At 34.0% G+C, this 15,678-nt stretch overlaps 1 protein-coding gene across 2 annotated transcripts in view; it reads right to left on the reverse strand.

Moving 5' to 3' along the window:
* The window catches only part of LOC111048057 (protein sidekick-like), a 273,765-nt gene that overhangs the window by 15,912 nt on the left and 242,175 nt on the right, over nt 1-15,678 (reverse strand). Inside the window, exons 4-6 of one of the 2 annotated variants that reach the window (XM_039420458.1) lie at nt 10,965-11,175; nt 7,709-7,807; nt 4,745-4,872 (exon numbers count right to left, since the gene is read on the reverse strand). In XM_039420458.1, the coding sequence (XP_039276392.1) occupies nt 4,745-4,872; nt 7,709-7,807; nt 10,965-11,175 (438 nt within the window). The remainder of the gene's footprint in view (nt 1-4,744; nt 4,873-7,708; nt 7,808-10,964; nt 11,176-15,678) is intronic. The other variant, XM_039420460.1, reaches the window with a different exon arrangement.

A 15,678-nucleotide genomic window follows, 5' to 3' on the forward strand; every position in this document is an offset into this window, starting at 1 on the left:
ATGATTTTAATTCGTTCTTAATAGTTCCATTACTGTCTCGCTTTACACAGGCCAGGAGTCTACTGCAAAGCTTCTGGATTCCTTCGCCATTACACGTGCACCTCATCATAAAACTCATTGTACTTTTAATCTGTCAAGAATATCGCAATTTACTCTCGACTCTACAAAACATCGCTGGTTGGCTATGAACAAAACGTTTCAGTATAGAATAGATTACTGAAGAAGCTATTAGACTGCAATATTTTAAAATCTCATGTAGATTCAAAAGAGGTTCCACCTCATTCACATTTTTGAGCGTTACATCATTCAATTCTCGATTGTGAATGAACTTGTGGAAGAAATTGTTGGGTAACCAGCATGATTAAAGTACGTTGCATCATATCAACTCTTAATCCCCTTCAACATTCACTGATCCTCAATTTATTTGAAACTCATCTCCAATTATCTTCCAACTATTGTGAGATATCACATACTCCAGTAATATGGTGAATGGAGAAAGATACCCTAGTAACATGTAAAAGTGGAATCTGTGCAAAAAAATATCTGCTGGATGCTCTCATCACTGTAGGGTTGCAGATGATCGAATTTGAAAACTTTGCAGTATGGAAGGAAGCAATGCGATGCCAACGTAAGTAGACACAACCAATGTACCTAGAATGTATTCTAGGTACCTTGGACAGAACTGTCTACTAATTAATTTGATGCGATGTTTGTTTGCCCAATTATGTGATTTGAGACCACTCACTAAAAATAGTGGTATTGTCACGACAGATCAGCTAAGCCTCCAATAAAGTGTGGCTTCTTCTGTTGAGGTCGCCGACTGTCTGTCATGGGGTATCTTGCTAGAAATTAAAAAAAAATCCCTCGTGAGAAATGTTGACTCTGGCTTATTAGCAGCAGAGAATTATACAATTTGGCAGTTCTCCTAAACTGGAAAATCCACCAGAAACCTCGAAATGGCCATAACAATTTCATGAACTACCATTACAATTCAAGGAAAAAAATTCTAGATAATTTGTCTGAGATCGTCTTATTTCTTCCGCTATGCTTTTCAGCTATGACTCTCTTGGACTGAAATTCCAACACCTGGTGAAATTTGCTAATTTTTATTGTGTTATAAGTTTGTTTTTAGTTTATAAACAAATTTGTATTTCTTAACGTTTCATCCGAATAATTTATCCCTTTCCAATTTATCGTTCTATCCAGGTATTCCCACGGTTTGGATTCCAATATTGAGAAAAAATCCTCGGAGTTCTAGGCTAGTTGCATAATATTAACATATGACTGCGACACGACATGACGTAACGTCAGTCTGATAGATGATTCATATGATCATATTATGATGTTCACATTTTCACGTTGGGTCTCAATATGCATCTAGCCCAATGATTGAATTATAATTTCTTAACAATATTGCTTTAGCTCAAATCTCATTCACATCATAGAAGAGTTGAATGAAGCAGTTCACCCAAATAGATGAATTTCAAAAGGAGCTTTCCATTGTTTAGAATCCGTGGATTATGCATGTACTTCTTCATCTTAGTTTTCTGTATTGCTTTAATTCATATCCAATATTAATTTGAAGATCAATGAAATAGTTCTATGTTTTATCTTGAAGACCTCATATATTTGATAATAGGTCATTTCAGTTCTGAAATGAATATGAGTGAGGTTTTCAATGTGAATATCCCCATCTCCTGTTATAATGACTTAATCATCCCACTACAAATATTGTTCTATACCTTGATTCAATCATTGGATAATATTGGAACGTTGTAACAAAGAAGTGTATCAATATTCCAAGTATAAGAGTATTTCATACTTCAAGTTTTACTAAAAGTTTTTATTAAGGTAGTTGGATCAAGAACATTGTTCAAAGTAAGGACAGAACAGAAGAACAAGAAAGGTAACAATACAGATCCCAGGATGAAGTAAAAAGAACATTCAAATTGGCTAAATATTCCAACTTCTGCAAATGACAGCCCTGAGCAAAAGATTATTCAAAATATTGAAATGTTCATTGAACATTCCTCTCTTTGATAACACAACAATTGTTCTCATTGAACGTCAGGTACTTTACATTTCTATCCTACGGCAGTAAACTCAAACTTATAATGAAATCCTAGTACAGTACACCAACTTCTGAAGCTGGAGAATCTAGTACCCATTGCTCACTGAATCTCAATATCTTTTTGTTTCAATTTATCTCTGCACTCGCTACGGCGATAAAATCTTTTTCTCAAGTTTCATTGGAATTTCACACCAAACTAAAATTGACTGCAATATTTTAAAATCTCATGTAGATTCAAAAGAGGTTCCACCTCATTCACATTTTTGAGCGTTACATCATTCAATTCTCGATTGTGAATGAACTTGTGGAAGAAATTGTTGGGTAACCAGCATGATTAAAGTACGTTGCATCATATCAACTCTTAATCCCCTTCAACATTCACTGATCCTCAATTTATTTGAAACTCATCTCCAATTATCTTCCAACTATTGTGAGATATCACATACTCCAGTAATATGGTGAATGGAGAAAGATACCCTAGTAACATGTAAAAGTGGAATCTGTGCAAAAAAATATCTGCTGGATGCTCTCATCACTGTAGGGTTGCAGATGATCGAATTTGAAAACTTTGCAGTATGGAAGGAAGCAATGCGATGCCAACGTAAGTAGACACAACCAATGTACCTAGAATGTATTCTAGGTACCTTGGACAGAACTGTCTACTAATTAATTTGATGCGATGTTTGTTTGCCCAATTATGTGATTTGAGACCACTCACTAAAAATAGTGGTATTGTCACGACAGATCAGCTAAGCCTCCAATAAAGTGTGGCTTCTTCTGTTGAGGTCGCCGACTGTCTGTCATGGGGTATCTTGCTAGAAATTAAAAAAAAATCCCTCGTGAGAAATGTTGACTCTGGCTTATTAGCAGCAGAGAATTATACAATTTGGCAGTTCTCCTAAACTGGAAAATCCACCAGAAACCTCGAAATGGCCATAACAATTTCATGAACTACCATTACAATTCAAGGAAAAAAATTCTAGATAATTTGTCTGAGATCGTCTTATTTCTTCCGCTATGCTTTTCAGCTATGACTCTCTTGGACTGAAATTCCAACACCTGGTGAAATTTGCTAATTTTTATTGTGTTATAAGTTTGTTTTTAGTTTATAAACAAATTTGTATTTCTTAACGTTTCATCCGAATAATTTATCCCTTTCCAATTTATCGTTCTATCCAGGTATTCCCACGGTTTGGATTCCAATATTGAGAAAAAATCCTCGGAGTTCTAGGCTAGTTGCATAATATTAACATATGACTGCGACACGACATGACGTAACGTCAGTCTGATAGATGATTCATATGATCATATTATGATGTTCACATTTTCACGTTGGGTCTCAATATGCATCTAGCCCAATGATTGAATTATAATTTCTTAACAATATTGCTTTAGCTCAAATCTCATTCACATCATAGAAGAGTTGAATGAAGCAGTTCACCCAAATAGATGAATTTCAAAAGGAGCTTTCCATTGTTTAGAATCCGTGGATTATGCATGTACTTCTTCATCTTAGTTTTCTGTATTGCTTTAATTCATATCCAATATTAATTTGAAGATCAATGAAATAGTTCTATGTTTTATCTTGAAGACCTCATATATTTGATAATAGGTCATTTCAGTTCTGAAATGAATATGAGTGAGGTTTTCAATGTGAATATCCCCATCTCCTGTTATAATGACTTAATCATCCCACTACAAATATTGTTCTATACCTTGATTCAATCATTGGATAATATTGGAACGTTGTAACAAAGAAGTGTATCAATATTCCAAGTATAAGAGTATTTCATACTTCAAGTTTTACTAAAAGTTTTTATTAAGGTAGTTGGATCAAGAACATTGTTCAAAGTAAGGACAGAACAGAAGAACAAGAAAGGTAACAATACAGATCCCAGGATGAAGTAAAAAGAACATTCAAATTGGCTAAATATTCCAACTTCTGCAAATGACAGCCCTGAGCAAAAGATTATTCAAAATATTGAAATGTTCATTGAACATTCCTCTCTTTGATAACACAACAATTGTTCTCATTGAACGTCAGGTACTTTACATTTCTATCCTACGGCAGTAAACTCAAACTTATAATGAAATCCTAGTACAGTACACCAACTTCTGAAGCTGGAGAATCTAGTACCCATTGCTCACTGAATCTCAATATCTTTTTGTTTCAATTTATCTCTGCACTCGCTACGGCGATAAAATCTTTTTCTCAAGTTTCATTGGAATTTCACACCAAACTAAAATTGTTTGCCATATTCACATGGATCTGTAGAGAGAATTCAATTAGTTCACATAACTTTCAAGCTTGGTAATCATGTTCATTGTTGATGAGTTACATCAATCATTGTAATAAAATCCATCAAGCCTAGAAATTCAATGGATAAATGATATATTTTATTTTAAAATATATTTATTTTATTTTGTCAATCATATACATTATTTTCTTGGACATTTTGAGTCTTGAAAATAACTTTATAAGCAGCAAAATTTCGCGTTCATAAAAATAAAAATAAAAGAGTACTAGATAATTCATTTTAGTATACGAATAACAGTATATACGTATGTATAATACTAATAATCCTGACTGAATATATATATATCAATGTGTTTCAGAAGATCAGTAATCATAAATCGCTCTGATACCTAAAAATACATAAATCGCATACTGACCTCATCATGGTGATACCAGAATATGTAGGCAGGTGGTTCAGGGCTGTATTTGATGGTGCAAGTGAGGTTGATTGTGCTGCCCTTATCCACATGAATATCGGGACCTCCCAATATTGCTGCTGTAGGAACTGAAACAATTCATTTGTTATCGATTATGAACATGATAAAGTATCTCGAATCATCCAATCATAATATTTTCTCAGCGTAATGAGTTACGCCAGTTATACACATCGATTTTTGAACGTACGATTCTTTGCCGTGATTATGAATTCTACTACCATCTTGGACGTACCATTTTGAACGTACGATTCTTTGCCGTGATTATGAATTCTACCGGATTGGACACAGCTTGATAAACATCTTGATATTAATCGATGTGTGTGTAACGGATTTAAGACGTTACCGCAAAGGGTAATTGATTGATAGTAATTGATTGATAGTAATTGATTGATTGGTAAGTGATTGATAATAATGCTGTTGCATTATTATCAATATTTTGATGACATTGAACACTAAAGGAGGTTTAACACATATCAGTATCAGAGTCAGTGACCGGTACAGTGAAATTATAATTTCCTTGAGTTATAATGGGACCATTCTCACTCAGCACGGTCTAGCGAGAGTGTATAGTCCTCCTAGAACTTATGAGAATAATAATATTTCCACTGTACCGGACAATTTCACTCACATTAATGTGTAGGAATCCACCTTTAAGCAGCGGACCACTTTCTCCTAGCCCAATTACTCCAGAACTTCGATTTGAAATAATTGAAACATTAATAGATCTACCTAATGATTGAACATTTCCCAGTTATTGATTAAATTCAATAATCAATACTGGAATTTGTTATTGCTTCTGGCTTCCCTTGATGGGATTGATAATATTCTTGCGACTTTTATTTCTGGAGAGAATTTTCTCCGTAGTATCTCTAAACCTCAGGTGGTTCCAATAGCTTCATTAGAATACATGGCTTATGCCAATTTATGAATTATACCAACTATAAACTTGTCAACTATGCGTGAAGATCCCTGATCCCTCAAAAAATAGAAAACACATGTGGGTTATGAAAATAGCAAAAATGGAATTCAGTAAGTGGCAATCTAGTTATATCAAGAAAACAATAAAAACATTGGAAGATTCAATTTTTAATGCTTGCCTGGAAAGTTAAAAAATGATGCTACCTGTTCAATTAAAAAAAAAAACTTGTGGCAAAATTAAAAAATGGTCAATCATAATAGGGGTTCAAACTGGTGAGATTAGCTTGTTATTAGGTTTTGAAATTTATCAAAAATTATCAAGCTTTATAGGAGAGCTGTTATCGGAGAACACTGACATTATTTTCAGTGTAGAAATCCTGGAATACTTAAGAACCTTCCAGTTTGAGAACCGCTAGAGTGAAAAAGGATTATGATACGTACATAAGATTCATCCCAAAGGGACTTGGTTCTTTGGATAGAGTTTTGAATTGAAGTTACAATCGATTTGAAAACCTATCTTGTTCGGATATTTCCAAAGGATCTCCGTCAATGTAATGTGAGTAAAGTATACGAAGTTGAAGAGTTCATAGGGATTGCTAATGCAAATGATATTATGAAGTCGTTAAGATTGTGTGGTTACAAATAAAAAACATCAATGAAACGTGGAGAAGTTGGAAACTGTTGGTGTGTACATTGAGTTGGAAACAACAAAGGAGTCAGTTGTTTATTAGAAAGATCTCCCTCGGTGCCTGGCGTTATCCTCAAAAGGCTCACTGAGCTGTAGAAGACAATTTGAATTTCAGTGATGTGGGAGAAGGATCTCTTCTCTGGTATCTTGACTTGGAAGAGCAAGTTTCGTCCCAAACGTTTATTTAGTTCGTCGTTAATTGGAATGATCGCCTTGGTGCATGAATGACGACGATTCTTCGAGAACTTCCTGCAATTACGCAGGTTTATTTTATCATCATCCCGCTGAAACTCCCTATTCCACGGTCGAAGTAAACTTTGAAACTGCTGTCGAGTCATTTCAAATAGGTTGGAAGTGCTACAAGTTGCATTGTGATTGATGTTGACGGTAGCATCAGTTGGTTGCAGTAGGAAACAATTGAGGAAACGAAATAAACCATTTATATAATAGAAGATTGAAGAATCTATCAACAAATGACGAATGTAAAGAAAGTAGTAATTCCAATAATAACCTTTAGAATGACAATCCTATTCTAATTCTTCAAGGAAAATAGTGGAGAGTTGACGTTTGACACTCAAGTTTTAATTAGTGAGACAGAAAAATTAATTAGTTTTTGAAAGAATGGAAAGCTGACGAAAGACAGAATATGATGATACAAAAATACAAATTTTCCTTTTTCTTTAAAGTAAAACAGATTCCACAGTATAATGACATTCTCAGAATTGACTTCAATTAATATAGTTATTTTCATTATTCCTTATTTTGACAGCTGCAGGGGAATGGGAGGAGATCTGAATGGAATTAAATGTAAGGATAGAATTCCTGCTGGTATACTAGGAAAAAGTAATAGCATAGTACAAAAGAATAAACGAAGAACTTCAATCAAATCGAAATCTTTACAAAAATTGGGAATACAGTAGTTTTGGGCCAAGCATCTTGTTCGTTCCCGATCATATTTATATGATTTGTAATAAATGTATCCACAAATAAATAAATAAATAAATAGAAATACTAAAGCTTGTTTGCCTCGTCTATTAATTTCACAAAAGGCCATACAAAGATGTTCTTTGTTTTGATAGTATTAATCTGGACAATATATTAAGACGCCTATAGTGGAATTTAATTTTTGGCAAAACAAAAGCTTCCTAAGGATAGGATAGTAATTTGTTATTAATTTTGAATGTTAGTACTTCATCTTCCACACGTCAAGCATAAATTACTAGACTCGCACATCACGAAAAAATGTTAGACGTGTTAGTTTGAAAAGTTTAATAAAATGTTCAGAGGAAAGTTACAACCTTCGCTATGGTCCCTGAACATCTGATGGTAAACATCTTCATAAATTCTCGGCGATTCTATTAAAAGCTTCACATTCGCTTCTGTTGTCGGGCTGGAATCTGTAATGAATAATATTCTTCCTCAGAGAAGCTTGCAAAAAGTTTACGTTGAGTTCTGAATCGGTTAGTCTCTGATGGCTCAAAAACATAATGAATATTGCCAGATAATTCCACGGCAAGAGATATTTTTCAATGAAATTTTTCTTTTTGAACATGAAATGAAAACGGACGGGTTGTTTTCAGAAAAAAACCTTGATATCCTGCCAGCAAACACGCTTCATTATCAAAGAGTAACTTCATCTTCAGAAAGCTTATAATCCTCTTTGAATAACACTTGAAAAGTATCCTGTTTGATAATTGAATATGAGACTACTCTTTTCCAGAACTCTCCCAGAATTGATAATAATCAACCTATTAGTATTTCGTTTGTTCCCTCACCTTTCTAAATAATGTATCGAATTAAAACCGTTGCAATATTGGAATAAATTCAGATCCTCATCAGTCATTTGCAGCAAATTAGAGTTCCAAAAATGAAATAGCTGAGTGTGATTCAGTTGTTCATAATTCGAATTTATCGAGAAAAATCCAGTTTCAATTTCAAATCGTACCAATTTTCCTTTTCATTTTCACAACTCAGCCTACTCTCATAGAATGAATGTCATCTTTATTTTCACTTAAATGAAATTTTTCAATCAAACCTCTCAAATAATTAACATTTGACATGAAACTAATTAATTTTTAGAAAATGATTGTTTGAAGAAGAGATAGCCTATTGTGTCTCATTTATCCATAATTAATTTTTATAATGATCTAAAATATTGAACAAAAACATTTTTAATAATTCAGCAGAGACTTGCTCACTAAAAATTAAAGGGTTCTGACACAGATGTCAGCTTTTTCAAAATGGGAAATATATGGATGTTTGGTTTCATAGAGTATTGGGCATTACTGTTTCTCACTATTCCACAACTCTCCGCATCATTAAGCACTGTGAATATTCCATTTATATGAGAAACAATGAAAATATTTATGATTTCTTGGCAGAATTGAAATCTGCATCACCATTCAACATTACTGTAGTTTAGTTTTTGGATTTTGATCCAATTAACACGTTGAATTCAATTCTGTAGCTCAGGTACAACTAGTTCAAAGTTTTCATGTAAGTCCTACATTAGATACATTGGATAGAACATACTGGTCTACAGACAGCGAGAAAATTAAATATCATACATGATGCCTGCTCTCAATTGAATTTGAGCGGCGAGTTGCGATTGCTGAGCTGTTAAGTGAAGTAATTAGTTTTGCACATGAAGTCGCATTGGCCAGGGATTAGAATGCGCTGATGTTACTCATGTGTGATGTCTCTCTATATGCTAACTGAACTGTGCACTGCCACTGCTAAGCCTCTGCCGCCTCCACTCCACGTAATTTAGAAGGCCGTCGAGCAATAAAACGACGCAATTGGGCTTTCAACGTGTTAATATATTTCACGGGCTGTGCATTCACAGTACAGGTCATAGTTTACTTTTCATTTCGACCGCTCTGGGCATAGGCATGATCGGACCCTGCTCATTACAGTATTATTGTTACCTTTCGATGGGGCTAAACCAAATTACTGGACCATCATTACCGTTTCGAATACTGTATACTCGGTGGAAACAGTGTTCTTTCCCAATAAAAAGTGATCAACTTCTCAATTTATTGTATTTGAATTCTTTCGTTTCAATGTTTTAGAATCACTATCACATATTGCTATATGATTCTCAATATTGATCATCCATTCCATCGATTAGGAATACACTGCATTTATAAAACACCAGATTTATAACGACTGGCAGTCTATTTCTGAGGCTATCTCTAAAGTGACAAGTATTTCAGTTATTGATCCAGGGTATTTCAATGGTAGATTAATAATCGCAGTACGAGATGGATTCAGAATTATTGATGAAAATTGACTATTCTAAATTAGCGCTTCACGAAATTCAATAATTTCATAATCTAGAGCTAATATTTTTCTTCTGGAATGGGTATTTCCAAGTTGTCCCTTCCAGAAATAAAAGATTTCTCTATCGCAAGTTACCACTCAAAAATTTATTCGGAGATTTCAAAGTGGCCCATAGACGTGCCATACGTCTATGTATGTATTATGCATCAATCACTTGACCTATAAACTAGATCATGATCTTTTCAAGGTCCAAATAGATGCTCAATATTCTTGTTCAGAATAGTACCCTCTTGGAACATCAGAGCACACAACTTGTAAATATGCCATATAGACATTCGGCCTGTTAAAAGCTGGTACTATTCTGAACTAGAATAAGAATGAGAAGAAGAATAAGAATGATTTTCATCCCACACAAACAATGCTATCGGAAACGTCAAATAATTAAAATCAAAATATTATACATTGTCAATACATAAAACAAAATAAATCTTATAGCACCCTTTATTCTTTAAAAAACATCAAAATAGTTGAACAACTAGTTTCGGTTTACACCATCTTCAAATAAATTTAAATTTAATAACTTTTACCAAAAATAATTAGTCATATGAATTTAAACATATGTTTGTTTTATATCAATTTGTAAACAGTTAATGAATTTTATTTTAGTTTAGAACCTGAAGATGGTGTAAATCGAAACTAGTTGTTCAACTATTTAAATGTTTTTTGAAGGATAAAGGGTGCTACAAGATTTAATTTGTTTTATTAATTTAAAAGCAGCCCATGTCAATAAGTGTTTTATTGTGAATACATTCCAATAGAATAATAAAATAAAAGTTTTATTCCTTCAGGGCACAAGCAATGCTATTGGAAACCTCTATTTAAGGTTTCCTCCATATGTCAATAATATGCTAAATATATGCTAATATTTATATTAGCATAATAACATAGAACAATAATATTGAGCATCTATTTGGACCTTGGAAAATTCATGCAGTTTATAGGTCAAGTGATTCAGGTCAGTATTTTGAAGTATTTTAGGTCAAATGAATTTGAAGAGGTTAGTACTGTAACTGAGACCATACTCTGAAGACGGATCCCGTCTCTGTTCCCAAGGATATCTTATTACAAGAACCATTCCTCGCATTACCCCTTCCAATATTATACCTTTGAGACATGATCTCAGTTTTAAATGATGATTGTTATTACACCTGAGAGACCCGAGTTACTTTTCAAATGTGGCAATTTGGCAGAGTTGGGAGTGGGTATACTTACCGACTACGTTGAGGTTAACGAAGAAGCTCTTGACAGGCTGCGTGCTGATCTGGCACTCGTACATGCCAGCGTCCCTCTTCTGGGCCCACTTTATCTGCAGCGTCCACTCGTCGTTGTCGCGATGGTGCAGCGCCATAAACCTCTGGTCCGATGTGTACGTGTAGCCGCCCACCGTCAGAATGTGGATGTCTCTGTGCCGCACCCACGACACCTGCAACATAACAAATCAATATTATTTATTATTCATTCCGAAAAATCTTCCCCAAATTCATGTAGAAAGCATCTTCGAGAAAAATCGATTTCATGACATAAAGGTGCGTACATACTCAAGCGTCACTATGGAATAGTCATGTAGGAATATTATGAAAATTATAAAAATAAATGTAATTGACCGAGTGAAGTGAGGTCTAAGATTCAAGTCGACGGTTTGTCATATCTCTTAATGTTTAAATGTTTATATATTTTTATGTTGCGCATTTACGGCGAAACGCGGTATTAGATTCTCATGAAATTTGACAGGTATGTTCCTTTGCGCGTCGACGTATATACAAGGTTTTTGGAAATTTCGCATTTCAAGGATAATATAAAAGGAAAAAGGAGCCTCCCTCATACGCCAATAGTCTGTTACCGTAAAAATCAGACTATAGAATTATTCATCATAAATCGGCTGTCTAGTGGACTATAATACTACCCGTTCAAAAACATCGAACATCTTGAAAATTTATCTTTCCATCAACCTTGGTAGACAGTTGACTATAATACTACCCGTTGAAAAACATCGAACATCTTGAGAATTGTATCTTTCCATCAACGTTGTAGACAGTATTGTTGCAGCCAGACCTGATAACAGCGCTCACACTCACATTCCGGGACGACACGTCACGGTACGATAGGACAGAAAGCTCTATATTTATTTAGGCTTTTTTCTAGACATTTTAAATTGATAAATTATTTATTAATTTTTGAGAAAACATAACAACAGGTCAATGTAACTTACTGAGCGTGAGGTCTACTGTTCACAGAACTACTAGTTATGAGTAGTTTTGCGAAAGCCTTGTATGCCTTTGAAAGAATGTGATAGTGTAAATCTGCGTATAGACTTATATTATGCGTCACGAACACGTGCATTTTACTTTTCTTATCATCAGCTTATAAAAGCTAATAAGCTATGCTTATTTTATCCATATCTTAAAAATACAGATATGATGAACAAAGATAAGCTGATGAATTATGAAATGCGCATGGTCGTAGCGCATATAAGTCTGTTAGCAGCTTCTTATTATTACGTATCACATTCTTTCAAAGGCATTCGCAAAACTAATTACATCCATATTTTTAATTATTTCTACATGAATCGATTGTTTTTCATAGAAATTCTTTATTTCTTGAGGGTTAAAAAATATTTCAACTTGACATAATTGGCCAGAACGCAAGAAATATCAAAAAGTGAAATTATCTTCAAAAAAATATAGGGTACTAGTAATTATGAAAAACAATCACATCCGGTTTATTTGAACTACTACTACTACGATATGGTGGAAAATATAATACTAGGTTTAGTTATAGTAATTTTCATATTGATTCAATACAACCGTTAAACTAGTTTGCAAACCTGTTAATTGCCAGACTATCCTTAATATTTGGCGAATTGTTATGTTTGTTGTGTCAACGCAAAGGTGAACGCTCTTCCATGCCAAATTTGTTTAAAGGGAAGTATCATATCAATTGGGTTGAGAATGGGGTTTCAAGTCAAAATACAGTCAAAAACTATCTCCGTTTTCTAACAGTAGGTTGTGCACTCTGTCGAAGCAAAGTGAACTAACACTGATTCTCAATTAAACCAATTTTATTTTTGAATTTTATAATCGAATACTTTAGAACTTTGATATAATAAGTTCATGGAACAAACAAAAGGCTCAGGTTGGAGCAGTATTATTTTACGAGTAAGAATACTGAATCAGTTTCCTTCCTCCCGTGGAAATTTTCTATTTTCTAGTCTTGAAGCACTATCACAATGCTCGCTTCGAGCTCTAAGCCTACAATTGGAACGATTCTCTTGAGATTTCCCTCTTCGATTATTCATTAATAACGCTTTCTAATCGCACTTGATAATAAATTTTCTCTCAGTGGTCGAAATTCGACGAGATTCGAACTTTATTTGCAGTATGATTTCAAGTTACGTTTTCTAGGGACACTTTTACACTGATTGGAGTTGCTGAATAATTGATAAGTCGATAAAGAGCACAGTATTTGAAAGAGGATGAGGATATACAACAGATGAACAATAAAAATAGCGATGACTTTGTGTTCTGCGAAGAAAACCTTGGAACAAAGGGGACGGGAGGAATTTGCCGCGCGGTCGAATAGTTATTTGGTTGTGGTTATTGTTACTGCCCACTTTAGGAAGTTAAATTGTGTTGACCGTCGGAAGTGGGTTCCCCCTTCCCTATTATCCCCACCCCTTACATTACTATACCCTCCCCCCACCACCAACAAACAAAACACTACGATTATTAAGAGGAACAGCAACATGGGTTATGAGCAACCGACTGGAAAACCAGGTCAGATTCACCCAGGGTGGAAAAATCCCCAGCCCCACGCTAGTCAAACATACCCTCTACCCCCACAATCAGCACTGATTTTTTATTTGTAGAAGACACGTTGCTAATGGTGATTGAATCTTCATACTACTTAATGTCCTTGTAACAATATGTGAAGTCCTTGATGCTTGTGAATTTCATTGTAAAAACCTCATCCTTAAAGTAGTCATAGATAGCATCATTTGACCTCCAGATGAAATGAACTGGTTATGAATTTAAAACCAAGAAGAGTATGTTATTAAAACCTCACATGGAGGTCAGTGTAAACATTAGTGGACGTTTTTTGTTATCTAGTACTCAAGATTCTAGGAAAATTTCTGAATATTACATAATTCTGATTCACCAATGTAAATCATGTTGGTAGGAAGCCATCTTCTATATAATAAGAGAGAGTAGGGTTGTGTTTGTTCGCATCAAAACATGTCAACTTGTGGATTGCATACCGGAAAAACGGTAATGATTTAGATCTCCAAATTTTGCACATAGATTCTAAAAATATAAAATCGTGCACCTCGAAGCCCAAGTTTCAATTTTCTTTCTAGATTTTTTAGAATTAATGTTCGAATTCCATTTATGGGACATGAAATTTTATACAGAATAGCTTACATTGTTGTAGAATGTGTTTGTTTATAAGTAAGGAAGTTATAACGTTAGTACAAGGCATCATATTTTGAACGCAGCCTAAGCGGTAGAGACTCGGTTACGGCGCGAGTGTTCCTCGGTTTGAGCCCCGATTCTTCCGTTATTTTTGTACTTAATTTTTTCCCTCGAAACGTATTATTATAAATTATTTTTTGAAGGAAGTTGTTTTCATTAAGATTGATCGTAGATTTCATCAATTAACTATTCTATGTAAAATTTTGCAACCAGTACAAATGGAATGGACATGGGTTTCATGCTGTGTCATTGGAATTCATAAGAAATGCATGAATAGATTAGATCATGATAAAATTAGTACCGTAATAATTGATATTCTTCAGTTATAACATCGGCCTACTATTAGACACAAATTAGGAGTGAAACGAATTTGTAGGTATTTTGTTTGGAATTGGGGAAGCAAAAGGCTGCCTGATTCACATTGAGGAGGATCTATCTAATCGATACTAAAATTGATGTATTGAAGAAAAATCAATATGATACTATGAGTTTTTAAAGTATTATGTTTTCTTCAGTTACCGTATCTATACCAATAATAAAGGAAACTGGCTTATACACGTACGGAATAGGAAAATTATGTTTGACGCATCATCACGTCTGAAGTAATGGACTGAATGACTTGAAAATTTGCATTAAAATTCTTTAATAGCCGAGGATGGTGATAGGCCTATTTTCAATTCTCCAATATTTTATTACGTCAAGTTTTCAGTTTGTAAAGTTTTAAAATAGACCCTTGCGGAGCATGGGTTACCTGCTAGTATTATAATAATAATTGTCGCACTTAGACAACATGTACAGGACAAAATTATGGTTTGATCCAGTCATGTAATAGGTTTATTAAATATAAAATATCAATGTAGGAGCTAATCTTGTTAATATACTATTTTGAAAAAATTGTATTTCGGTATATTACTAATGTTATGTAGGCAATTAGTAGCTTGGAGCTTGACATTTGATTAGATTCGTATAACACTTCATCAAATAATATTTAGAATGTTCAATTGAGAAGTTAATGAAATATTTTAGCTCTTAATACACTATACACTTGACAACCATTTGATGACGAGATTTAAGTTATTTGTGTGTCTGTTTGTATCTTCCTAAATTTAATAGCAGTTCTAAGATAATTATCATTAGGATGGATGATAGATACTCCATGATGCTTTTCAAATTTTGAACTGATGGTTCTCTCTAATACTATCACTTCGTACTAGATTGGTGGTAGGAAAGTATAATGAACATAAGTAGAGTATGACAAAATTCTAATGAAAACCATAAGAGCATTAATACAGTAATGAGATTTGATAGATGTTGGATAGTCTGCAAAAAGCAGTACATAAAATATCATTAATCACATGGCAATCCCATTCACGTCATTCCAATCCAGCTTTTTATGGAGCGATTATTGAGTCTATTGATTTCCAATCATGCAATCGGATTAAATTAGACTCATAAAG

The sequence above is a fragment of the Nilaparvata lugens genome, chromosome 2 (genome assembly GCF_014356525.2).
Source record: "Nilaparvata lugens isolate BPH chromosome 2, ASM1435652v1, whole genome shotgun sequence".
NCBI lineage: Eukaryota > Metazoa > Arthropoda > Insecta > Hemiptera > Delphacidae > Nilaparvata > Nilaparvata lugens.